We start from the raw sequence: 27324 nt of genomic DNA, 5'->3' as shown, positions 1-27324 counted from the left end.
AAAATAAACACAAAGAAGAATTAAGAGCTTTTTATTTAAAATCTCAGTCTCACTTTTTTCAAAAAGGATTAGTCCTAATAGTCTAGGTGGAAAAGCGAGACTTAGATCAAAAGTGAGCTTATCTCAGTTTTATGGCCCTGGAGCCTGATTCTAAACATAGGCGTCGGAAGCAATTTGAAAAAGAAGAGGGGGCTAATTGAAAGTGGGGGGCTAAACCAACAAAAAGGTTAACCGAATTTTCAATGCCTATATTAAGTATATATTTGCAAAAAAAGGGGGGCTATGACCCCCCTACACCCCCCCGGTTCCGACCCCTATGCTAAAATAGCCTACATGTATCCTTTAGGATGTTTTGTAATGGAACTCTTCAGGATTCTTTTATGACGTCATAATAAACAATACATCTTCCGTTGTCAATGACGCTGTGGCGAACTCGCAAGAAAGATGGTCAGTCCACTGGAAAAAAGTAACGAAGACGACGTAAAAACAGATCCTGAAGAAGACACTGAGTCTGTAAACTTTAATTTTCGACCTGTTGCGTTTTACATCCCAGTTAATGATCAATTTGACAAGGGAAACAGGTACAAAAAAAGGAAGAAGAAGAAGTCAAAATCCAAGATACGAGAAAATTCGGAAAAGAATCAACAAGATGAGCCTACGTTCAAGTTAAATCATGATGAAAAGATGTTACAGGCGGACATTTTACATCAGGATCAGCTGAACGAAAAAGGTTTGTTCAAACCCCAATGGAAACTTCGGGAATTCATTTGAAAAAAAAATACATATGCCTAGGACTCCTTAGCATAGATCTATGTCCCGCAAAATCGACATGTTCGTTGCAAGTGCACAAAGGTCAATCTCATTTCGCTATTCTGGCATTTTTTTCTTTAAACCAATTTGCCCTATCTAAGTACTGATTATTATATGAATAGTTCAACAGATTTTAATATTTGGTTTCAATTTTTTTTTTGAATTTCATTAAAAATATAACATATATAAATAATAATGTCAATTTTTGTACTCCTTTTTCTTTTTGTTAATACAGTTAGTCGGTTTAGTTCGTTGACGAGCTACACGATACACTTTATATAAATTACATAGTATTTTGCTTCCTCCTATCCTTAAAAAAGTCTTTTGAAAAAAAAAAACTTTTTATAATCCCCGGGGACCTTGTTCATTTTACAATCTCAAGTACAAATTCATTCTGAATTTATAAAGATATAATTTCTTAACTCCGAAGAATAAAAATTATTTTATTACCGATTTTTTTTAGTTTTCTTTTATTATTAATTCGTTAATGAATTTATTATATTGTTGATATTTAGATTATTTTGGCACCCAACTTTTCTTCCAATTGATATTACATTTTGCACAAAAAGTCTCGATTCAGTAAAAATACATATTTTTTAAAATAATGATTAAAATATGTAATTACAATATTGAATAATGATTAAAAAAATTAATTACAATATTGATTCATAATGTTTGTCAGATACAAAAAAAAAATTCAAGCGCATAGTGCATTTAGGGGGGTGGGGTGGGTAAGGTAAACCGAAATAAAAGGAAACACAAGTACTCGCTTTATTTAAGGATGAGGGGTTGGTTTACTAGAATTTTATAATTAAACTTCACTTAAACAAATAGTAAGTGGAGGGAGAGTGGCTGCCTTTCAATGAACGCTTTTAAAAAGAAGAAAGAGTTAATTTTGAAAAAAGGGGGTATGCAATCACCTACGAATATGGAGGATTTTGTGTCAGAACATGTTTCATGTACATGTATGTCCAAAACTTAAACTCGACAGCCCTTCAAATCTAGTCTTGTTAGTTTCGTGTATTCTGCTTTATACAGAAAGTCAAGTTTGTTCCGTTTTGTTTCTATTATTGCCAGTAATCACGAGCTGATTTTGAAGTATCTGTTGTTGATGTTATTGCAACAGTACAAAGACAGGAACACAAATATTATGGGTGGGGATTAAAATTATGAAAGTCTACTGAGTTTCGGAAAATTGTGGAAATAATGCTTATGTACAATAATAACTGTATATTATTTCAAAGAAACGTGATAAAACTTTTGCGGAAACGTATTTTTTTTTTCTAAAAATGTGCGGAAATGTAATACTCTAGCTTGTTTATACAAGTGTATCGACACGGATATATTTTTAAATTCTGTATTTTTTCATTCTCAAATGTAGGAGAGATGAGTAGGAAATACCAAGAAAAATACGAAAAGGCTAAAACAAAACGAGAAACGATTATTGAAAATCTACGTAAGAAATCGGAAGATAAAATAACCCGTGCTGAAGAAAAAAGAAAAAGGAGACTTGCTAAACAGAAAGAAAGATTAAAAGCTGCAGAGGAACGACTTGAAAAAGTGAGGTGTCGAAAAGAAACAATGGATCAAGATTTCCGAGAAAAAACAGCAACTAAGATCGTGGAAGACGAAGAGAGACTCCAAAAACTGAAGCAAAATGAGGTACCAGTGCCTGCCGTATTTCGACGGGAGGAGATATTGCGATACAGACAGAAGTTGTATGAAGACCGCCAATTATCCAAAGAACGCACAGATAATAAAAACGAATTTCCGTAGTCACAGGTACTGTGTATTTAAGTCATGTCCTTGGTGCCAAAATATGCCTCTCTCAGCAGATGCCGACCAATGTTAGTGTTTTATGCAACGTAATGAAAATAAATGTGATACATTCTGTTAATTTAAAAATCATATAATTAATAATTTGTTTATTTGGTTAATGAATATACGTATATTGTTTTAGATCTCGGCGTATATACAAATCAAATATGAAAGAAAGAGGGCGTACAAAGCGTAAACAAACCCCCGCTCTGAGACAAATTGTCTTTTCTTTTCTTTTTCTTTTTTGTTTTCACATATCTTAAAAACATGCGTGAAAAATAATTTAATAAAATACTAAAACAATGAAATACAGAATTAAATGTGTAAAAGATGATACAGGCCATATAATTTGGAAAAATATAACTTTAAGAATTGAAAATTGTCTGTTCTCGGAGCGGGGGATTGTCCTCGCCTTGTACGCCTCCATTCTTTAAGTTCATATAATCTTCCAACGAATTATTTCAAACTACTTTTTAAACATCCATAAAGTGTAGTTTTTTTGTAATGAAAAACTTTTTCCCTGGCATGTATCTCTACTATGTCATTTTAAATGAAACGAACTTTTTTATTATTTAGATTATTTAATAAAAAGAATCCATGAATAATTAGTTGTTCAAGTTATCCATAATACAAATGGTCACTGGGACTTCTAATCAAATGTTGAAATATTCGATAAGGGACTTCAATTGAAAAACAAGATGTATTTTGTGAAACACTGATGCCCCTAAATGGCAGCTTATCATTTATGGCAAGGTTGAAGTTTCTCAAATGCAAGTCAAACTTCAAGGTCAAGGTCAAAATTGTTGGTATCTAAGGGAAGGTCTTTCCACAAGGAATACTAGTATACATTGTGCCTGTGAAATATGAAAGCTCTAGTACAAACTATTCAAAAGTTATGGCCAAGATTAAAGTTTTTTTTACAAAGTTGGTCAAACCCTAAAATCAAGGCCAAGAATATTTACACCAATTGAAAGGTGTTATTATATTAAATACACATGTGAAGTATGAAAGCCCTAGCACCAACTTTTCAAAAGATATGGCCAAGGTTAAACTTTGGTATTTTTTTTTGTAAAAGTGCATGGGTCAAACTCCAAGTTCAAGGCCAATAGGTCAAATTTGGTGGTACTTGTATACCCAAAGAAAGGTCTTGTCACAAGAAATACACCCATTAAAGATAAATGCCAAAACCCACCTAGTCAAATATGTGCAAGATTAACGTTTTTGCAAACAGACAGATGGACGGACAGGACAAAAACTATTCTCCCGAATCCTTGGTTATGATTATGTCTCATTTTCCATAAAAGCATTGCGGCATTTTTTTTCGATGTAATTTTAGAAACAGAGATTTAGCAAATCTAATTCTTTGCCCGCGATAACTAATCGAAAAGCGCCAATCAGCGCGCTCACAATAGGGAATGAATAATATAGGGAAAATCTTTCAAAAAATTTCTTCTCGAATACCACAGAGACATCGAAGAATTAATCTCAGTTTACATAACGGAAGACCGTACAAGACACATGCATGTAAAAAAAAAAAATTAAAAAAAAAATAAAGCTATAATAACAATTTTTTTCCGTGTTCTCGGGTAAAATGTGTTGTCGGCCCTCTAACCAAACTGTTAGCCTTCGTCCAAAGGAAACACTTTGGTTTTGGGTCAGACAAAACATACTAGTGTCTTGAGTTCAAACCCAGTCATAAATGTCTAGTTTTCAATGACACTAAAATATAGATCAGAAACCAAAAAGTGTCTAGTCGTAGTATATTTGGAAAGGTCTTGTCATAGGTAATGTACATAGGTGCTTGAAATCCGAAAGCCCCATCTTGTAAGTAAGTAGTAAATAGGTTAAGAAATTCTCCGTTTTCTTCAATTCCCGAGTTTGAATGGCAAATAAATAACAAGAAACAAACATGACATCTTCAGTTTATTGAAACAATCCTAGCCGGATGTCAGAAGGAAGAACAAGATTTAAATAAATTAAATTAAATTAAATTGACAAACATCTAGACTCGGCATGCTACCTACCTAGGAACCCTGATAGTAATTAAAATAAAATGATCTGATTTTTCGTGAGCATTTTTTTTCTTCTCCACTGGACTAGTTATTTCAAATGTGAAATACAAAAAGCGTTCATACACTCTCACAATATTCAAACTGACTCCGATTGCCAATAGGTTAGAAATAATAATTTATCAACAGTGTTATAAAGGGAAAACAGTGGGATGAAAAACTATTGGATTAATTGCAATATCTAAATTTAATTGTCTAATTAAAACTAATCGATTTTACATCACAATTAAGGTTTTCATTGGGTAACGGAACACATGGAGTCCTTATATTCATAATATACACACTTTTCAAATATCAACACAATTGCCACATCCTGTGGATAAATACGTATAAAAAGGGAATTAAAAACTTGATAAAATGTCTGGGAGGGCTGATTATGTTCCAATGGAAAAGGGGGATCCGGGAACCTCCTCGTCACCAAATCTGATGCACAGTGTGTGTTCCCCGGCCTCTACTACTTTGTAACTGACGGTGTATGATGTTGGATTGTTCTTCTTGATCATAAGTTCCGGTTCCGGAAGACCGCTGGGAGCTACCATACCAACACAAAGCATGGCGTGACCTAAAATAAAGTAAAACGTTGAGATGGTTTGTTTTGCTATTTTTTTTTATTATCTCCTACTTTTTCCTTACTTTTCTACATTATTAAATGGCCGGATAACAAATGCATAAACTTTAGGTCTTTTAGTTTCCTAACCTGCGTCCTTGACATCAATACTGAAGGTCTGGGTCTGATTGGTTCTGGCTTTCTTGAGGCCAGGCCCTCTGACCTGCACCTTACTGGCGTCACCACGGAAACGCCTCAGGGACTTAGCGCCCGGTTTCTTTTCTACAGTCTCCACGACCATGGAGGATGTTTCACTCAAAGGAGAAGGCTTTCTTCCAGATCCTAAAGAAATTTATTTATACATGTCTATTATATACTGTAAAGAAATGATTACAAAAAAATCACATTATATTTTCCAATGCCTGTACAGTTTCAGTTTCTTTTTCATTATTTGCTTGGAAATTAAAAAAAGGTAGGTAACTCGCACAGCAAAACAATCTTTCAAATGGTGGGAAAAGGATAAAATCTACTATTGATTAAAGGAATGATAACATATCACGGGTTTTCTTTGTGTATGAATCTTAAAATGAACTTTAAGATTTCTTAGGAAAGGGAGAGAAATTTTGTTTTAATTTCAATGAAATGTTACAAATGAGTATTGAGGACTTAGGAAACGGTCAACAACCGTCAATGAAATCGAGTTCTAGAAACAACATACATGTAGTACATGCAACATGACAACTTTGGATTCCCTTTTCAGCTTGATACATAAACTCCACATAAATCGGTGTAAATGTTTATGATATTTACTTTGTATTGGCTCTTTATAAATAAAGTTTTTTGACAAAATATTTACCATGAATATTTTTTTTTTGGTTTCTAACTACTCAAATCAATCTTCTTGTAAAAGCAACGATTGAACACACAATCGCTATTAAGCAACAAAATTATCGAGATAGATTTCAATTATCCTGTGTCGATCTCTTTTATCGAGATAGATTTCAATTATCCGGTGTCGATCACTTTTCTCCCATCATTTCTCACCGTTTGCGAACATACTTCAAAAACAGCATCTCCATTACTCGGTGATTATTAAAAGACGTGAAATTAACAAACTGCCGATATTTTAGCAACTTTTAAATACTTTATGATTGAAATCTATCACGAATGCAGCTAATATAGCAAGCTTTAAGCTGGAGGTTGTGGTATTACTATATACCTGAACCGCCACGTGCTGTATACATAAAAAGATAAAACCAATATTGTTATCGAAACTAAATATCAATATTGAACTCCCTCAGCGATCTTAATTAACTGTATATAGCTGAAACACAAACAGTAAATAAAGCACTCAATAGAACACAAGATAGAAAACTTTGAAATAACGGAAACAGAAAGCCAACGTATATTTTAAGAAACAAATTATACACATATACGTAAAAAAAATGTTATTTTCACCGCATATATACACGTATATATGGTAATTATAAAACAGCAAGCAAATAAAACGATACATGAGATAAGAATAAGAATTGAAAAAAGAGAGGAAAAAAAGAGAAATATATGTAGACAGAAATATTCTTCGAACGCTCCCAGTGTTTATGTGCACATGCGTACCTGTTACTTCCGCTTGGTATGGACTGCCAGCAATGTTGATGTTACCATACTTAATAGTGATGAGGTAATTGCCCGAGGCAAAAGGAGTGTAGCTGAATTCATAACCCTCGTCTATCTCACGACAGCTTAGGGCACATTTGGAGGGACCTTCGATAAATATCGCTAAGAAGCTGGACCCAGCTCCGGCAGTTCTGACAACAAACTTGTTCTTAGTTCCTGTCAAAAATAAGATTGCTTTCTTTTTAACTTTTTCCCACAGATCCAATAAATAAAAAAAAGATTTTATTGAAAAAATACATATATCGTTTTTCTGGGCATCAAAAATAAGATTTCACTTTCTTTTTAACTTTTGGTTCTAAATGGTGCATTTTCCAGCATTTTAGGGGTACTTTTTGTAGCTTTTTTAAAGATCATCAAAATTTTTGATAAAATGTTTTCAATTTAATTTAACTTTAACACAAGACTTTTATTAAAAAAACATAAATCTGAAATTTTTCTTAAAAACAAGGGCATCACAAGTTGTCTTAGTTTACTTTAAATGCACCTACAATTAATTTAGTTCTATGTCAAGCTGACTTCCAAGATACAGCTAATGTGCAAATTTTTAAACACTAAAAAAATAAAAATTGAATTCTTTTCAGAATCCCTAACTTGTGCTTTTCAACTTACTTGAGTATATACTGTCAATATAACACAATTAATGAAGTTTCAAACTGTCTTAACTGAAGAAAAAAATTACATAAACTGGAGAATCTGTCAAAACTATAGAGGGGTTTGCTAAACTCTTGTAAAAAAAAAATATATTAATTTAATTTCAAAACGGTAAAAAAAAACCCTGAATAATAGTTTATTCATAGTTTAAAAAACATGCATTTTATATATTACTGAGCAGCACCGTAACTATGCAGTTTTTTGTTGTTGGTACCTAACTACATTGTACTGTGATCTTGTGACTTCTCTAGATGCACAGACTACCCGATGTCTGAGGCACTCTCTCTGTTGATTATATACCTGTGTATTGTGTGCGTTCAAGCGGAAAGAGATTTCCTGTTACGTAGTGGATGTATATTTCACAGTTGTACAAACAAAGGGTTTATGTTTATTAGAGTCTTATCAATGCAACAAAATGACAAAATGACACTTGTAAAAAAAAAAAAAAAAAATCAATGAGCAGGGGGGTTTTCCCTGAATCCGCCCTTGCCTTGCAAAGAGCGCTTCTAGAAATCAAGGCAGCTTGGACATCAATCCCGATGCAAATAACTTCACTTCCGTTTCGTACAGCGCAACTACCGACCTTGATATATCCATACTATTCGACATATCGGGGATTGAATTATCTAAGGCACACTGTATTTTTTTAACGGGAAAAATAAGCTTTGTAAATTACATACCACATGTTCCACGCTCCAATCCATCTCCATGAGCAAGCACCATGGCGGGATCGGCAGCCATAGAACCCACCATGACGGCAAACGGACTGTCTGGAATATGGTGATCGTTCAACTTGATGTCCAAGTAATGGACACCATTCTCCTTTGGAATAAATCTGAGACCATACAGTCCAGTGTCCATTTCCTGAATGAAGCAATCTTCGTGACCTCCCGAGGGAGTACGTACACAAGCGTTCAGGGTACCAGCTGCGCCATTATAGGATACGGTGAATGTGCTAGCTTTGTCGACCTGTGATGATATTAATTTTCGTTAAATATCACAATTTTGAGAAGTGAACTAATAACTCTTCGAGAAAGATTGAAAGTGTCGGAACTTAGTTTCTGAAAACTACATAAAGCTAACATTTGGGAGGTGCAATGTACCCGGGGGGGGGGGTGAAAAAATGTTCCTCTGGAACAAAGAATGCAATATCTGATTATTCGAAACCGCAATAAATCCTTACTGAATGAAAATAATATAATAACCAAGTCCTATAATTAGGTAATACATGTACAACGGGAAGATCTTTTCTTGTTACAAAATTATACCTGAAGACCCCTGTCTTTGAGTGAGTGGACAGTGACATTTCGTGCCACACCGCTATCAGGAGAAATATGGACTCTGAATGGCGATCCAGGGATGTGGACGTCATTGAATTTGATGTGGATATCGTACATTCCTGTCATAAAAAGCACAAACTTTTATTTAAAAAGTGGAGTTTTATACAAGTTGTATATTTACAGTACATTTCAAGAAGTGTTGTGTTTAGCTATGCTCCTTCAAAAGGGTGTCAAAGGTAAACAATCAGAGGTAGAAGGTATGAAGAAATAAACGTACATGTATCTTCAATGTAGTTTTATTGCATAGGCATATTGATATTGCATAGAACGTACCTGCTACTTTCACTTTGTAACTCACACCAAGGAAACCGTGAGGTCTTTCCTCCAACTTGATGACGGCATCAGAAGGACCCTCCACGGCAACACTCAGCTCTCCTGCCCCGGCCTCACGGGTGTAAATATTGAACACGTCTAAAAATAGGAACAGGTGTTAGGGTGCTCGAAAATGTACATACACAGTACGTTATAATCACACCACACGTGAAATTTTATTTTCTGGAATTAGAAATAACAAACTAATCACTGACACTGGAATAGAATCACAAACACAAATCGTGTCACAAACCAACACATAATTATTTTTTTTTCTATATCAGATGAACAGCATGCGGGTCAAAGTTGTGAAACCAGTTAATTTGCAGGTAAGTTAAAATTAGAAAATGTATACATAGGGTATATCATTCAAACCGTGGGATGCATATGTGAATTGTTGAATATATTTTTACGCGATGGCAAGTTTGATTGTGAATTTAAAATCATGATAAAAACATGATATATAAATCGCTTTAGACATATCTCACGCTGACTGCCATATTTACGATAACTGATATGACATACTTGATCCCGTAACGCTAAAACGTCATAGCAGTCCAATATCTCCTGGAAAGGTCCAATATCACACTCAGCAGTTCAAAACCGATTTTAAGGACCTCTCAGTGAAACTTTACAACTGTTAAAACTTTTTCTTAGTTTCTTCGATTAATATATAGGAAAAAGTTTGAAAGCTAACAATGATGGTTGTTCTTTATCAGTATTCTTGTAGATATAATCTGAGCTTTAAATATGAATGACAGAGATGATTCTTCAAATCATATATAAACCACAACGAACACTACTTACTCATCAATCTGATCACTATATTTCCAACTACGGATTAACAATTCAACATCAATGATCCTTTCAAAAATATTAAAATCGGAATTTAATACGTTGATCATTGAATTGTTAACCATCAAATCACAACCAATGTCATACAATATTTATATTCCAAACATCACCACTCTTTATACTTAGCCTTGTTAAATACGCTGAAAAAAGACACAGTCAGTTAAAGTCATGTGAGTGCTGGGAGAAAAGACATTGGATGGTGCTCGAGTTATTTTTCTTGAGCAAGAAAAAGTGAAAAGGGGGGAAAAAAAACCAGTTTTGCGTGATTGTCAATATAGGATTTTAGCATGGGGAAAATTTTTCTACATGCATTTCTGATTTTTATCATAGATTTTCAAATAATTATTTGGCAATAATATATTCTCCTGATAACAGGAAAAATATTATTATTACAGCTTTACTCAGAATTAATTTTTTTTGGGGGGGGGGGATACATGCATGGATTGTTTTTCGATTTTTTCCTTGGAATATTAGACAATTTTAAATAAAATACATCATCCAATATATACCTTATATATTTTAATAATTGCAAAAATTACAAAATATAAAAAATATGTAGGCCTATTAAATATGGACATACTAGGCAAAGTGCAGTTTTGACTATTTTTTTTCATGCTTACTTATGTCTGAACACAAGATTTATTTTCTTATGTTAGTGGAAACTATAAGAGTAGAAAATACAGAAAAAGAGTTCAGAAAAATTAATCAAGGATTGAAATATGAGAGGCATAGTTCAAAAGGAGGTTCTAATTATATATATAACAGATAGCTCCATATTAAATTTGTTCCGTAATTTTTAGATTTAATCATCATTAAAACAATAAGTTTGTCAGCTTAATTGTCATTTCATAACGAAACTGCTACTTACTACTGAAGCCCACTTCTCCTTTCTCTACCCCTGGTCCTCCAACTTGTACTTTGTGATAACCTCCAGATGACAACTGTCCAACGGAATAAACGAATGGACTGCCTGGAAACCAATGATAGTATTTCGGTAAAAAAAAAGTGAAAATTTTCATGCAGCATTGAGCAACATTTCACCTTCAGGTCCATCAAATCATATGTTGACCTCATACCCAATCAATAAGTGTATAATAGTACAATTCTCAGTTAACCTTAGTAAGGCTTGGCATTCTCAGCGCTACGTAATAAGCGTCTGTCAAATGGCGAATACATTCTCATTGGTTAATAAATTAATTACATCACGAACTTTAAATTTCTATCCCATGTACATTGAATGAAAGCTGTGTAAATTTTAGGCGCTAATTATGTAATGTCATAAATGCCATGCATAACTGAAAGTCCAAGGATAACTGAGAATTATACTATTGCATGTGCTACACCGTACCTGAAATATGAAGCCCCTTGTGTTTGATACTGAGAGTGTGTGTTCCCTCCATCTGTGGGGTGAACATCATTCTGTAGTGGAAATCCTCCTCGTCCATGATCTCACACAACTCGGTAGAACCCTCGGGATCTGTGACCGATGCCTCCATATCGAATGGGTTTGTTCCTAGAGAAAAAATGAACAGCAGTGTTATTTTTTTTTCTTTATTTATTTTTTAAAAAATAATTTTTTTTTTAATAGTCCATGAAATTAAATAAAAACTGCATTGCTTTTTAATCTATAGAAAGTTTTTCAAGTTTTATTTAAACAATGTATTTTTACACAGAAATCATATAGAATTACAATGTGGATTTTAAGATCTTTTTTAGTTGTAAAGAATTCAGAATTGCAAAATGCACAAAAGATTTACATCTGCCTAAATTATTGAAGATAATAATTCATTAGTAACCTGGAATTTGAAGGTAAAATTCACAATTTTGATTTTTCTTAACGGGTTCGGCTTGTTCCATTGTCTTTGTAACAGTCTCCCTGATTCTTCCAGATGGTTCACCCTCTACTTGTAACAGGAAGGGACTTCCTAAAAATCACAAGACAAAAGGATACATTATTCATTTATTCCAAATTATAAAAAATATTTTTTAACATGAACATCAATTTTAATACATTTCTCTTTCAAGCTAGTAGAATGTTTTTTTTAAAAACCCATACAAAATCAAACTACTAAGTGTCTTTAACGTTTATATATAAAATGGAAAATTGAAACGGTTCCTCTATATATTTTTTATATTTTTTTTTTATCATTCAATGTCTTTTAGCGAATTTTTACCTGGGAGATGATCATCAGCGAATCTAAGGTTCAGAATGTAGATTCCGGGTTCATGAGGGCTGTATGAAATCTGGTATTTTCTATTTTCGTAATGTTTGCATTCAATCTCAGAGCGATGTGGTCCTTCTATTACTATACTTAATCCACCATATCCTGTTGGAAGACACAACACAAAAAATTATATTTCTTTCCCAAATCTATTGTTTTTTTTTTGGGGGGGGGGAGCATTACTGTCAAATAACTACATATATATATATATAAGTAGGTAGTCAAGAAATAAAAAAAATTCCAATTTTGTTTTTTTTATGGGACATTTATATAAGTGATAAATTTCAAGAAGTTTTACCTGCTTCACTGCAGTCGATGTCCAGAATGTTGGGCTCGTTGGCCTTGGCTTTGGTTGTTGGACCGGTTACTTTGACCTTGGCAGCATGGGCCAGTTCTTTGTCCCCCACATTGATGTGGAAAGGACTGCCCTTAATAGGTTTCTCTTCTCGAGAAATGTGCACGGCATAAAGTCCAGTAGATTTTGGTGCAAAGGAACCCACGCCTGTAGGAATATTATTGATTTGGATATAAACATGTATTGCAAAACATCCTTTGCAAAAGGATTTTGTCCCTTTGCAAAAGGGATTTCCGGTAACCATTCTTTTCGTCTTAAGGAATGTTTTATTGAATTCAAATGGGCAAACATACCCGGTAATAAAAAGGATGGTTTTACAATTTTAATTAAAGTGCGCTTACAAAGATGTCCGTCGACATCCTTCTTCAGAAGACAGGGCTCGATTGCGCCAGATGGCAGTTTGATGGAACCAACCAGATCAACAACGTTGGTTTCCAAGACATTGAGGGAATATTCAGCGCTGTTTCCGAGGGAAAGCTGGGATCGTTTTCTTCCTTCACCTGTGGATCATTAATTATGGACATTTAAAATACTGGAATCGGTATGAGCAATCACGCAACTTCTTTATAATTAGATGTCTATTTTAGGACTCCTAGAAAGGTTTTACTGTGTGTAACTTTGGTAATCAATCATAGAGATTCTTGAATATTTTAAATACATTAGATATTTTTATAAAAATATTATACGTCAATACAGTGTTCGATGATAATTGTTACTAAAAATTGCTAAAGATGAAAGAAATTTCATGCCATATGTTATGCGATATCATCGCATTACGCTGAAGAGACGCCCATTCTTTTGCGATAACCTTATCGTAATGCATCTAACCCCAAATATTTTGCAAAAAACAGCAAGAAACGCTTTAAATTAGCACATATTAAAAGCTGTAAATGCGGGAGGGCTTCAAAATTTGTTAAGAATTGTCATTATTTCCCAAGAATTATTTTGATGAAGCCAATATAGTACATGTACATGTGTATACCATGGAAACATTGTAAATGATATATATACCTTAAGGCTTCTGGCACCGTCGGCTGCAATAAAAACCCGGGTGAATCGTTTTTGTATCATGCAACACATCTTAATGTCTGAAGAAATGATCAAGTGGCCATTCTCCTCTTTATCGCATGCTTTGACTGCTTAATTAGCGAGTTAGTAAATAAAAAAATAATAATAGCAGAAATGAGTGCAGATTCTAGAGAAAAAAAAGAGTGAAACGTTAATGCAGATGAGACAAAGTGGAATTTTTACATTACTCCTCTTTGCAAACCCTGAGAAAGAACAATATCTATGTAAAGTTAAAATCTTTGATTGAATAAAAGCCAATTACCTCACTTACATGGAGAATAATTTCGTATCTTAAATATTTTTTCTTCGAACCTAGAATTACATTTTTCTTCGCGACATCAACGTGCGAGCGCATTTAAGGCTCTGCAAGTGTTGCACAATTAGTGCTTTGCACATTGTATATTTACACACATATTTTTTTTTCAAATTTACAAATAATTATAACTTAAAATAATACCATAATGCTTGATAAATCTTAATGTTATCTAAACTACGTCTACAAATAGTATAGCAACGTTCGCAGAAACGGAACAAAAGCTTGCCGCCTGCCCAAGAAATCAAAGAACTTAAAAAAGTTGAAATCTGCCATTCTCTACATTGAATATTGAATACATTGTCTGAAAAAAAGAAGCATTTCTTCATTTCTTTTTATTAGTAATGATGCTTAAGTTCAGAGTGTTATGGTACGTGAAAATAAAACGACACCTACATGTAGTTTGTACGATACAAGATATTTATATTACATGTATCTCTAAGTCGATCATTTACAGCAATGACTAGATTCTAAACTAAGACTACAGCGAGATGATTGACTTACCAGGTTTCTTAGGGATACCATTTTCATGAACTACGGGGTAAAAGACATGTTTAATGGCATTATGTGATGGGGTCAATATATATTTTGAATAACCAAAGTTAAAAGGTCTGTTTCCTTTCTATCAAATTCATGTCAAAAACTTGCAGATGGCCATTAATTGCTTTAAATGTACTGTTTAATAATCTTTATTTTGGTACCTAAGGTTTCCGCAAATTGATACTCTATTTTTGGCGAAAAACGTAAAGCAGGACTTTTTCCGGAACAAATTAAAAAAAAAGTTTCAGAAATGTGTATTTCTAATTTTATCCTCTTTCTTTATAGACTCGCAGGTACAGTTGTGTATTTCAATGATGTAAATGAACAACACTGATAGCAAGAAAGCACTGTACTTGAGGAAATAATGAAGATATACAGTAGTATTTAAATGCAAAGCAAAACTATTTTTCTTTAATGTGCAAGTAACACATCGATTTAACTAAAAGGAAACAAACATTTTTGATATCTTGGTCCAAAGCAGTGTAGGGAAAGGAAAAAAATAACACACAACAAAAACACAACGTCAACACCATTCCTGGACCCAAATGATATACCATTTGTTTGTTTTTAAAACAAAATACTATAATCTGTACAGAGGTTTTTCCCCATCTACAGAGTTTTAAGTTAAAACATATACTGGTGTTCTAATGTTTGAAAAAATGCGAGTAAATGGTAGAGTGTACAGGAATTTTTGCTTATCTGTCACACATATGACACTGAATTTCCAGTTGGCATTTGAAAGGCACTGCCATTTATCATATCCATGCCGAGATGTATATTAGTATTAACGCAGTGTTGTCTAGATCAAGCGCTTCACTTTGGAATCGCTGCATCGGTTGAATGCGGGTGTTGGCTTTACCTGAAACCTTGGAAACGAAGGGGGATCCTTTCATCTCCTTTCCATTGTATTTAATGATGATGTTATAGACACCAGGGGTCATGGGGAGGAACGAAATGTCACATTTGTCTCCAAGATCCTTCCTTGAAATGTCTGTCTTTGTAGGACCATCCACCTTAACGTCCAATTTACCTGCAAAGGTAGAAAAAGCACATCTTAGACAAAATGTCTACGGCAATTTTAAATGAACTTTTATTAACAAAAATAGGGTTCTGGTATTATGTAACTAAAATCGAGGTCATGGAAAGCAGGCACCTTGAATCGTTTTTGAAAGGTGACAGCCACCAAAAAAAAAAAATGACAACTTTTCTGAAAATCATTGACAAGCAATAAAAAGGGAGTAGGGATGTCCAAAGTCGAAACTCCATTGTTGTTGAGTGGGTTAGGGGTTGGAGTGTGTTTTGAAATAACTTGTACAGATAAATATAATGATGTCGCAATTTCACTATGCGGCAATAGAAAAGAAGAGAGGGGGCAACCCACCTTTAGAGAAGATTTTCAATAATTTTATTTTGAAAAAAGTGGGATGTGGTGCTACTCCCCCAACCCCACTTCTACATGTCTGAAAAGTTGTTATTTGTATATTTTAATTTCTTCATTTTCTGAGTCTGAAGAAAAACTGATGAGCGATTTGCAAAAAACGAAATTCAACATCAGTGCACATGAACCTTGAATCTCTGTCTATTTTTTTTTTTAATATTTTCTTGCTTTGTATATTTCTTTTAGTGTACTTTAAAGTTGTTTATCAGATTCTTGAAACGATCTTAGATTTTTGTGAACATCTTCGTGTGTGTTTCTGACAAATCAATACACAAATCGACACAAAACAGGTTACCCACAATTGAAATCACTCAAGAATAATCACAAAACACTGTTTCAGCATCAGAAAAAAATCTATGTTATAAGACAGCAATGGCCCAATTTCTGTGTTTTTTTCCCATACTAATGAATGCAAAGGTAAATTTTTTATCCTCGAAGATAAAAAGTATACAAACATGTGGTATTCAGAAGTGGAAATACTCAAAACTACGTTGGAGGGTTTACCAGCAGCTAATAAATACGATGCTTCTGCATTGAATGGACGTTTTTGCATTCCTAATGTAACTAAGATGGTTAATTTGCTCTTCTCTCGGAAGGAAGGAATATTGGTACTTAACGTGAAAGCAAGATCGTGTCTCGGGAGTTCATTACACGAGCGGCCAATAAACCTACAAAAGTTACTCAGCCACACATTGTCCAAAGTTCATTAAGGCTGGCTCTCTTGAAGGAAGTGAACAAAAGAAAAATATGTTTCTCCAAATTTTTTGGACAAGGACAAGGTTTTGTTTACTATTTACAAAGATGATAGACGGCTGAGGTTTTCAGTCATGGGTTATTTATTGAAGAAATGAAGAGAAGCGAAAAAGAATACAGTAATATAAGTTCAAGAGTAAAATACCAACTAAGATATTTTACATATTCGCATTGCTGAAATATTTACATGAATATGCATTAATGGTGGCAATGAAGTATCTTACACTTTTCCGTAACTTTAACAATCTAGGTTGATGCAAGAAGGGGTGCTACTAGTGTTGACAACAGTTTATTTAAATCAGTTAAAAAGAAAGCGAGTATATGTATATATTTTTTCGGCCAGGGACTTATTGGTGGGTTTTAGCTATAGTATATATGGGCAGGCAAATGTTTTCATTTTTGACATAAAAACTTTAACATTTTGATCCAAAAATTGCTTAATATTAAGAATCATTCTTGATAAACACATATATGGATCATAATTTCTCTTCCGGTTACACTGTTGATACTCTTCGAATAGAATCGTCCGATACGTACTAAGGGTGCCTTGTTTGGCTGTGACAGTGAAGGCGACCATTTGACCGCTCATCCCCCCGACAAGACCAGCTCCAAATGCTGTCACATAGCTGCCATCGATCTGGTCGACCATACAGGAGAACGGACTGCCTGAAAAATAAAGTCAAACACGTATAAACGATCTGATCGACCATACAGAAGAATGGACTGCCTGAAAAATAAATTCAAGCACATATAAATGCTCAGTAAGAAATATTTGCATATACAAGTATTTTTAAAGCGCTAACAGTAAAGATTTTATTTAATTTGGACTGCAGCATTCTGTTTTTATTTATTCAAGTATTTTTATATATATTTCTCCTTAAATTATCATTAAGTGAGCAATGAGTTGATATAGCCGTGTCACGTGACCGCAAATCTTGTTAAGTCATAACCGATCGACGTAAAACTATAATTTTTCACAATGACGTCCCAAGTGATGAACAATACTGCATGGCGAATTAAATCTAACAATATAGCATTTCCTGTTTTGTTGGGTTTGTTTTAGTGATCAACCCGTATTTATATTCCAAGAGATGTTTAGTATATTATTAGATATTTAGTATTCAAAGTACGAACTATGTGGCGTTTATTATCATGTAGTTCATGACACTGCAAGTCGTTTCAAATCTTGAATCTACTCCTTTAGAGGGCATTAAACTTTTTGCTTTCTGTTGCTAGCATGTCATGTTACATGTAATCTTGCAAATATTGAAATGAATTTGATAAATAACCAAAAAAAAATTGAGTTCTACAGACAAAGTTTTTTTTATGATATTGCGTATATATAGGGCAGGATGAGAAGTGTATTTTAAACTATTTTTTCTCTCCCTGATTATGTAATAAGATGGATGTTTGATGATGAAGTTTTAATCTGTATCTCATAAAGAAATACACACATGAGAGAGTTTGCATTTTACCCTTAGACCATTGGGTGTGGGGCGAATACAATGTCAAGACAAGTTCGAAATCAAAAAAATCTAACAACAGTTGCTGCAACGCAAAAAAGTTACCCTCGTAGTGTAAAAAGACTAGAATGCAAATAATGACACGAAAATAGATCGTGTGTGAGTTCTATAATGTAAATCAGCAAGAGGCACGGGGAAAACAATAAGAACCAAAATGAATCGCTTATCGCATACATTCCAAAGATTGCAAAATGCATTATACTGTAAGGAAATGAGTCAAACTGGAATGTTTTTCTTTACGACTTACACAGGGGCTGAGGCTCGTGAATTAATTTTCTAAGAAAACTAGAACACACAGAGAATGTATCCAAAAAGCAGAAAGAAAAAAATGACACCTGGTATTTTTGTTGCATGATGTAACTTCTATATCAAAAAGAGTTTTAAGTGTTGCAAAATTGGCTGTCAAGATTTAATTGGTGAAAAGAAAGGCCAAGATTCAATTGCAAATTGCAATACTTCAAAAGCCAGTTAAAGTTCAGACCAATTAAGTTTCATATACTTAGAGAGCTATTAGGTTGTTTCTGTACTTCGTAGACATAATCATTCTGGTTTGATTGATTGATAGATTGTATATTGTTTAACGTCCCTCTCGAGAATTTTCACTCACATGGAGACGCCACCACTTGCCGCGATGGAGAGCTACAAATTTTGTCTATATACTTGGCACTCAGGGCCATTGAGCAGGGAGGGATCTTTTTCGTGCCAGCATCTACTGCGACACGGGACCACAGTTTATACGGTCTCATCCGAAGGACCGGTCTCCACGTCCCACAGTGGGATTCAAACCCGCGATGTAAAGGATAGACTCCTTACTTCGCGACTCTAGAGCAAACGCTCTAACCACTGCGCAACGCGGGCGACCATTCTGGTTTGTGTTCTGTATATCTCCGTTAAGGTTCAAATATACTACCTGTGTCGGAATTATCTCTAAGCTAGAAATCATGCTGTTTTAATTTTAGAAATATTTCTTATGATAATACTAGTACTACAGCAATTTCATTCTAAATATTTTGAAGATTTTATTTGGGTCACGTTTGATAAAAATAACTTTACGCCTAGTACAATTGAAAATAGACTTACATAAAAATATCTTAAGGATCAAACTCAAAGAATATGTTCTTTAAAAATGATTATATACGAAAATGAAATAATTTTTAATTTCATGGAAAGTAATAAAGAACCGTGATAAAAAGAAATAGAACAGCATGATAGATATAATATAGTAGAATAAAAAATTTCAGAAGCCCATATTTTCCACTTTAACGTAAAATAGAAATAATGCTACATCTTACGCATCAGAAGATTAAAAAATGATCAAGCACTTCCATAAAAAATTAATAATTTTTCCGAGAACTTGTGTTTGTTTTGAAGTAGATTTAATATGATCATAAAAGTAATACAACTAGGTAAGCAATGTTCAAGACCCAACAATTACAGGAACTGTTGTGTTAAAACAAAACCAACTACCAAACGCCATTGTTTACAATAAAAATTTGTTTTATTTCAGCAACAAAGTTAAGGGTCCATTGATGTTGTGTAAACAGATTATCCCGTTCCTTCTTGCTGATGCAACAGTTTTTTGTTCCTAGTTATAGACAAAACATTGCAGGGGCTGTAAATAAAACCACATGGCAAGATTCTATTATGACAACCTCGATCAAAGATAGTCAATTAAACTTGAACCACAAATGCACTGTAAGACCTACACTGGTAAGGTGATCTCAGAAAGAAATACTGACAAGGAACCTTTTTTATCGTAACTTTTTGTATTGTTTCGTGATTTCAAAATGGTGAAAACTTGACCGTTTATTGAAATTAACAAAGGGGGGCAGGGAATTTCATAAACAATTGAGCGATTAACTGCTCTTAGATAAGATAGTAATTCATTTTTTAAATTTTATTTTATCATTAAGAGATTTTGCCAATTTGAGATTAGTAGGATTTCGGTGTTCAATTATTGGTTAACACATGGTTAATGGCACCAGTTCCATTCTTAGTTTAGCAGGGAGCCCTAGTTTGTTCGATAAAGCGGGGTGCTTATGATCTTTTGCATATCACTGTATTCATAAAATCTTTTTAGTGTTGGAATCACCAAGATGGCAGAATTAGATGTTTGGAGGCGTCCGCCATGGCATGGCGTCATAACTTAAAAAAATAAAGGATTTTATTGACGCGAGAGCGAGAGTTCAGCCAAAATGGAGCTGTGATACCACTGATAATATCCCCGATCAAATCAAATTTAATCTAACAGCTGATTCACAGAATGATTTCTCCAGCAAAAAAGATAATTATGCAATACATATCAATAGATTCTAATTTATTTTAAAGTTATCTCAAATTCAATGATATATTCACAATTTTTGCTTTCATTCCCTTGAAATAGAATCATACCAACATAGAAACCTTTGTCTTATGACTATATATTTACATTTGCAAATGGTTTCCTTTATATAACACTACTGAAAGCAAGCGTTTTTATAACTGTATAAATACAGGTACGGGGTCAAGAGGTCATAGATGTTCGTATGGATAAACGTTTGACGTAATTTCTCTGTGACGTCATAAAGGGTCGACGCGCAGTCAGTGGATTATATACATGCCGTTGGGTTTGAAAAATAATGCATTTCACACGTTAAAAGTCACAATCAGGCAAGTTTAAATTATGAATAAGTCACAAATGTAACTAGTGCTAATTGTAACGGGGACCGTTACAGATGTTCCCCAAACGCTCCCCAACTCCTTTTTGGTGCCATATTCCCTGTAAGCTTCATTAAATAAGACAAACTCTGTGCATTTTGACTTTAACAACGTTTTCTCAGAAGGATACCAATTATATTCAAATTTTAGCATTGCACCGGTGCGCATGTGAATGCATGTGCGTTATGATCATATCATCTTGTCTACACTATCTACATATTTTAATATACAATATATTAAAGCATTCAGTCCAAAAGTATGAAAAATTACTCTTGCAAGTGTATTTTTCATTTCACTCATTCCAAATGCACGCACGTGCGTGCACGTGCATGATGACCATACCTTCTTGTAGGAGTCCCTTATATCTATCTATATTCTAAATCCCATCCTGTTTGGTTGAAAAACAAGGGAGTTATAGCCATTTCAAGTTTAAGCCAATCAGATTGCAGCACACGTGCATGCGCGTGATTTCATGATTTTTTTTCTATATCATATTGTAGGATATCCTAATGCATGGCAATGTTTTAAATTTCAAAGCATTTTGTCAAAAAACAAAGTAGATATAGCCATTTAAAGTTTCAGCCAATCAGATTGCAGCACGCGGGCATGCGCATGCTTTCATGAAAATTCTTATATATCTTGCTGTAGATCTTCATAATGTAGGTCTATGTTTAAAATTTCAAAGGATTTCGTCAAAAAACAAGAAAGATATTAAGACTTTAGTTTCAGCCAATCAGAGCGAAGCGCACGTGCATGCGCGTAAGATGTTACTTTTTTGACCATGTCATTTTGTCTATGCTTCTAATATATACTTTAAAAATGAGTTTCAAAGCATTTCATCAATAATTTAAATAGTTACGTCTGTATCAATTATATTGGACATTTCTCGTGTTGCACGTGCGAGCTCTTGCAAGCACATGTGCATGCACATGCTTTCATGATAAATCTTATATTACAGGCTGTAGATCTCCCTAATGTATGACTATGTTCAAAATTTCAAATGATTTTATCAAAAAACAAAAAAGATATTGAGACTTTAGTTTCAGCCAATCAGAGCGAAGCACAGGTGCACGCGCGTGCGATCTTGCTATTTTGACTATGTCATCTTAAGCATACTACTAATATACCCTTACATTATAAGTTTCAAAACATTTCGTCACAAAATGGAGAAGTTACGGTTATATCCATTATATATTGGTCATTTTAAGTTTTGCACGTGCGCGCTCTTGCAAGCACGTGCGCGCAAAATGACCTTGATTCCGCAAATCTACATAACATGCCTACTTACCCTAAAAAGGTTTCACCTAAGTCGGATGTATAGTTTACAAGATCACTCGCGGACAAAATTTTCCCAGGAAGAAAAATAATAAGAATAAGAATAATAATAATAAGAAACAGAGTAAAAACAATATGTTCCCCAACTTCGTTTGGGGAACATAAATATAAGTAATAAGGTATCATTTTTTGAGTGTTATTTGGATGTAAAACGGGTTGGCACATGATCAAATCTTCCATAAAGCCCTTCGGGCTTTATGGGATTTGATCACGTGACCAACCCGTTTTACATCCCAATAACACTCAAAAAATGATACCTTATTTCTTAAAAAACTTGAATATCACACGGAAATGAAGCATAATACTGAGATATTACCTATACTCAGATAACATACATTGTACTTAAACATTTGGTAAAATATGAGAAAAAGAAGGAAACATTGAAATTCTTTTGAAAAATGTCAGTCTTAACGGTAACATATTCCTTTGTATTATATATTTTTCCTAATGAAATCCAAGAACATTTTGCAAGAGGTCCCAAGAAAAAAATGCTTTCTATTCGACAGTTGCTTCGACATGGACAAAACTGAAGCTTTCCGTTATCGTGCGGGTAATTCATTTTCCGGAGGGCTGTGATTCTCAGAAACATTTATCAATCTTACAAATGTTTCACGCAGTTTGTTGCAGGAAAAATGTATCTGGCAAGCCATCATCATTCCACTTGAACAGAAATCGACTGCAGTTCACAGGTAGTAAACAGCTTATTGCAGAGCCAATGGAGTTGGGAGCTAACCGTATATTTTGATCGGAATCTGTTTCTGGTCGAAACTTTTTACTATTTACAACGCCTTTGACCCCGAGATTGGAGCATACTGACAGATAAAAAGAAATAGGCCATCAATCAAGGCATCCTTGGTCATCGTTTTGATTTCTTTTTTGCAGCTTTTATAGGCCATCTAACCTACATGTAATTTTGCTTTCTTGTTTCTCTTATCGTGTGTACATACAAGTCAATTTACAAAGCATGTGCAAAACAAACTTTAGAAATAGTAAAATTTGGGGAAAATTAATGAAATATATTCTTGAGTTTGGACGTCTGGTAGTTTCTACAGGAGTTTTTCGATTTAAGAGTAACATCGTTCTGTGATTGGGGTTGAAGTACAGTAAAAGTATTCATGATCTACATAGTCGTATTGAAGTGAGAGGACTGTATTCTACTTTTTGAAACAGTTCTGAATATACCAAATGCAGTTAACCTGTAACTAGTGCTAATTGTAACGGGGACCGTTACAGATGTTCCCCAAACGCTCCCCAACTCCCTTTTGGTGCCATATTCCTTGTAAGCTTCATTAAATAAGACAAACGCTATGCATTTGAGACTTTAACAACGTTTACCTAGAAGTCTACCAAGTTCATTCAAATTTTAGCGTTGCACGCGTGCGCTTGTGAATGGATGTGCATAATGACCATATCATCATGTCTACACAATCTATATATTTTAATATACTAAATATGAAAGTATTTAATTCAAAAGTGTTAAAAAATACGCTCATTCAAGAGTATTTTTGATTTTACTCATTTCACGTGCACGCACGTGCATACATGAGCATGGTGACCATACCTTCTTGTAGAAGTCCATTACATCTATCTATGTTCTAAATCCCACCCCGTTTGGTTGAAAACCAAGGGAGTTATACCTATTTAAAGTTTAAGCCAATCAGATTGCAGCGCACGTACATACACGTGTATGCATGTGTATGGTGACCATACTTTCTTGTAGAAGTCCATTATATCTATCTATGTTCCAAATCCCATCCTGTTTGGTTGATAACCAAGGGAGTTATACCTATTTAAAGTTTTAGCCAATCAGATTGCAGCGCACGTGCATGCACGTGTTTTCATGATAATTGCTATATATCATGTTGTAGAATATCCTAATGCATGGCAAAGTTCAAAATTTCAAAGGATTTTGTCAAAAAACAAGAAAGATATTGAGACTTTAGTTTCAGCCAATCAGAGCGAAGCGCACATGCATGCGCGTGAGATCTTGCTATTTTGACCATGTCATATTATCTATGTTACTAATATATCCTAATATGATGAGTTTCAAAGCATTTCATAAAAAATGTAAAAAGTTACGCCTATATCAATTAAATCGGTCATTTCACGTGTTGCACGTACACGCTCTTGCAAGCACGTGCGCACAAAATGACCTTGATTCCGCAAATCTACATAACATGCCTACTGACCCTAAAAAGGTTTTACCTAAGTCGGATGAACAGTTTACAAGATCACTCCCGGACAAAAAAGTACCCAGGAAGAAGAAGAAGAAGAAGAAGAAGAAAAATAATAATAATAAGAAACAGAGTAAAAACAATATGTTCCCCAACTTCGTTTGGGGAACATAATAATGATAACACTGTTATTTGTTGTTTAACGTCCCATTTTAGAATTCTTCACTCATGGAGAGATATAACACTGTTAGTGTGATCACAGATTTTATATACAGGTCTCATACTAGGGCTATGTCATTGATTGATATCACTTACACTTATTAACTTGCGTCCAACAATAGCAGAAAATTGTCAGAGTAACTGTTTAGTTAATCGTCCGAACTTCTTCCGAACATTGCATGAAAATATTTATATAACGATTAGGATGTACATGTATTGTGCCGAAATACTCATCAGTAGTTAGGATTTAACAAATGCTGCACGAGACTCGTGCACTGTACGTCAAATCCGGAGAATTATTAAAGCATACAGTAAAACTCAATTATAGCGAAGTCTTTGAGACATCGTTATATCCATAATTTGTTATATGCGTATGATGATTTTGTTTTTATACAACAGACTTGAAATATATGTAAACAGGTACATGTTTGCTTTCACGTATAAATATCAAATATGTTCAGGTAAGTTTTGAATAAAAAATCTTTTTTGGATTGCAATTTAAAAAAAATGAAATTTAAATAATAAATACTTACGAAAAATAATAATGTCAGTTCAGCAAGAAAATTCTATGCAGAAAATAGTTGGGAATTGCTTATTTACGGACGAATTGCCAGGAAATTAAATAATATGCTATCGATAGACCCTACTTTGACTTTCGCATATTTGTGGAAAATTCATATATTTACATTACATATCGAGTTTTCTTTCATTGAATCATTATTTAGAATATAACTTGAAAAACTAGCTCAATTGTAGCATTTAGCTAAATTCCAGTTGACACTGGACACTTAAAACATGATAACATGTTCAATAAGCAATTAAGCATGTCCTCTGAGAGACCCCACAGCTTACAGTAACGTTTATTTTCATTGGCTTCGGAATCGAGCATCAATAACAATTGGAAGGTAGATGAGGTCAAATAGCGACTAATATAAACTTATCTTGTATCATCCAAGTTATGATAGCATTGCATTATTGTTGATTAGTAGTCTATAGGAATGCTATAAAAAACCTTCCGAACAGATTTTCTCACCTTCCACAGCACACCCTTCGTAACACATCTGGACTTCATGTCTTCCGCTTTTGTTAGGGTGGTACTGAACACTGATGGACCCATCGGTATTATCCTTGATTTCCGGTCCCAATCCCTCGGCGTCTGGGGCAGGCATTTTAAACTGTAAAAAAAAGTCAAGTGTCAGTTGACGACTCCAGACAAATAAATATTGTGCTTCCACAACAAAAGAAGATCTGCTAAGTGGTCTTTTGGCATTGGTATTCGATGGAGTGTTAAGAAAAGCAAAAGCATCCGGATTCTTTTAACTCAAACCATGTGGGGTTCCCGATATTATATTGACTGAATGTTGAGGACAACGTTTTGGTGATTACTATAGGGTTACCAACCTGTTGTCGAACTCATTCAGCACTGAATATGATAGGTTCATATAACGGATATGTAGAGTATGCAAAACAGCAAAAACCACACAAAAACCTGATGTTGTGTGGTAGTAATTGGAAGATGAAATATTGCTTTGTTGACTTTTCGCTAACATAGTGCTATTGAACCATGCAGTACAAACAAATCTACATCGTTTTTAGATTTCCTCTGGAAAAGTCGGACATATGGACGAAAGAATTAAGAACTTATTGTTGATTTGGAGAACTAAATAATAAAGATTGATAATATTGACATTTTAGTCACTTTTGTATTTTTTATTTATTGGTATCTTAATGTTGATTGGTTGTCCTTACTACCTAATTAATACAATGCAGTTCAATAAAAGAACATTCACGTGTAATGATCAACAATTATTGTCAGAAGCTTTAAAGAAATATATCAGATATATAAGTTGTCAGATATTAATGTTTAATCAAAATGACAGATCTTTCCATTTATGAGTTTATCTGTCAATCAATTTATAAGTGTTTCGTGTTTTTGAAATTTGAACCCCCAAATGCGCGTGTATGTCAATGGAAACTGCTGGGAAAGCACTTGTACTCGTGTTAAAAATTATTTTATGATCTATCCACGTAACTTGCCTACAAACAAGCCATTAAGTTATAATTGCCTCTTTGATTTTCGTTTTATCATAAAGACAAGGAAAGCGTTGCATAATGAAACTAAGGGTCTTCGTACGCCTCCACTTCACCCAGACGGATGGAAATATTCTTGCTCTGTTGTTTGATGGGCAAGGCATATAATTGTTTCGACGTTGTACACGGGCATATATTCACGGAACAAGAAGAGAAAAGGTTTTGCGGAAGCGAGATAAAATTCTACGGAGTGTCTTGGCAAATTTCTTTTTATGGTTCTGTCGATCGCGTTTGCATGCCACTTCCGCATTGACTAACGTTACAAAAACATTAAAAGAGAATTTTGAGGTTTTCGAAAATATGCCAGAATTTATTTTTCTTGAAATATTCTTTGAAACGTTGGAAAGAAAACCATATGCTTTGGATTGAAAAAAATATATAAATAAAACTTTTGACAGGTAGCCATTTTCATTGTCTTATTATTTTAGAAAGTCTGCCATACTGTTCATCATATCAATAAAAAGGCAAGGATTGTAGAAATTGTCTTTCTAAAATTTGGTGAGGATTCTTAATCAGA

General features: G+C 34.0%; 2 protein-coding genes across 8 annotated transcripts in view; one reads left to right on the top strand and one right to left on the bottom strand.

Moving 5' to 3' along the window:
* Positions 1-368: 368 nt before the first annotated feature.
* On the top strand, positions 369-2927 carry LOC134232740 (inner centromere protein-like). Its single transcript, XM_062714724.1, has 2 exons — positions 369-730; positions 2192-2927. The coding sequence occupies exons 1-2, from the start codon at positions 445-447 to the stop codon at positions 2584-2586; spliced, it is 681 nt and encodes a 226-aa protein (XP_062570708.1). The 5' UTR covers positions 369-444; the 3' UTR covers positions 2587-2927.
* A 1611-nt stretch (positions 2928-4538) lies between these two features.
* Positions 4539-27324, bottom strand: part of LOC134232719 (filamin-A-like) — a 43336-nt gene continuing 20550 nt past the window's right edge. For 4 of the 7 annotated variants that reach the window (XM_062714702.1, XM_062714706.1, XM_062714707.1 and 1 more), the window contains exons 2-18: positions 25750-25891; positions 17306-17434; positions 15437-15607; positions 14542-14571; positions 12998-13156; positions 12600-12803; positions 12254-12406; positions 11876-12004; positions 11428-11592; positions 10948-11049; positions 9186-9323; positions 8841-8971; positions 8253-8541; positions 6862-7077; positions 6464-6478; positions 5395-5586; positions 4539-5259 (exon numbers count right to left, since the gene is read on the bottom strand). In XM_062714702.1, coding sequence (XP_062570686.1) covers positions 5072-5259; positions 5395-5586; positions 6464-6478; positions 6862-7077; positions 8253-8541; positions 8841-8971; positions 9186-9323; positions 10948-11049; positions 11428-11592; positions 11876-12004; positions 12254-12406; positions 12600-12803; positions 12998-13156; positions 14542-14571; positions 15437-15607; positions 17306-17434; positions 25750-25891 — 2553 coding nt within the window. In that variant the 3' untranslated portion in view covers positions 4539-5071. The remainder of the gene's footprint in view (positions 5260-5394; positions 5587-6463; positions 6479-6861; positions 7078-8252; positions 8542-8840; positions 8972-9185; positions 9324-10947; positions 11050-11427; positions 11593-11875; positions 12005-12253; positions 12407-12599; positions 12804-12997; positions 13157-14541; positions 14572-15436; positions 15608-17305; positions 17435-25749; positions 25892-27324) is intronic. The other 3 variants (XM_062714703.1, XM_062714704.1, XM_062714705.1) reach the window with 3 other exon arrangements.

Source organism: Saccostrea cucullata, unplaced genomic scaffold (assembly GCF_032062105.1).
Source record: "Saccostrea cucullata isolate Sc308-1 unplaced genomic scaffold, CSIRO_AGI_Scuc_v1 ctg366, whole genome shotgun sequence".
NCBI classification, from domain to species: domain Eukaryota; kingdom Metazoa; phylum Mollusca; class Bivalvia; order Ostreida; family Ostreidae; genus Saccostrea; species Saccostrea cuccullata.
Note: the sequence above shows the minus strand (reverse complement) of the source record. Positions and strands in the feature narration are given on the sequence as shown.

Coding starts and splice junctions, on each gene's coding strand:
- LOC134232740 (XM_062714724.1), top strand. CDS start 445: ATGGTCAGTCCACTGGAAAAAAGTAACGAAGACGACGTAAAAACAGAT. Junction 731..2,191: donor GGATCAGCTGAACGAAAAAG/GTTTGTTCAAAC, acceptor TCTCAAATGTAG/GAGAGATGAGTAGGAAATAC.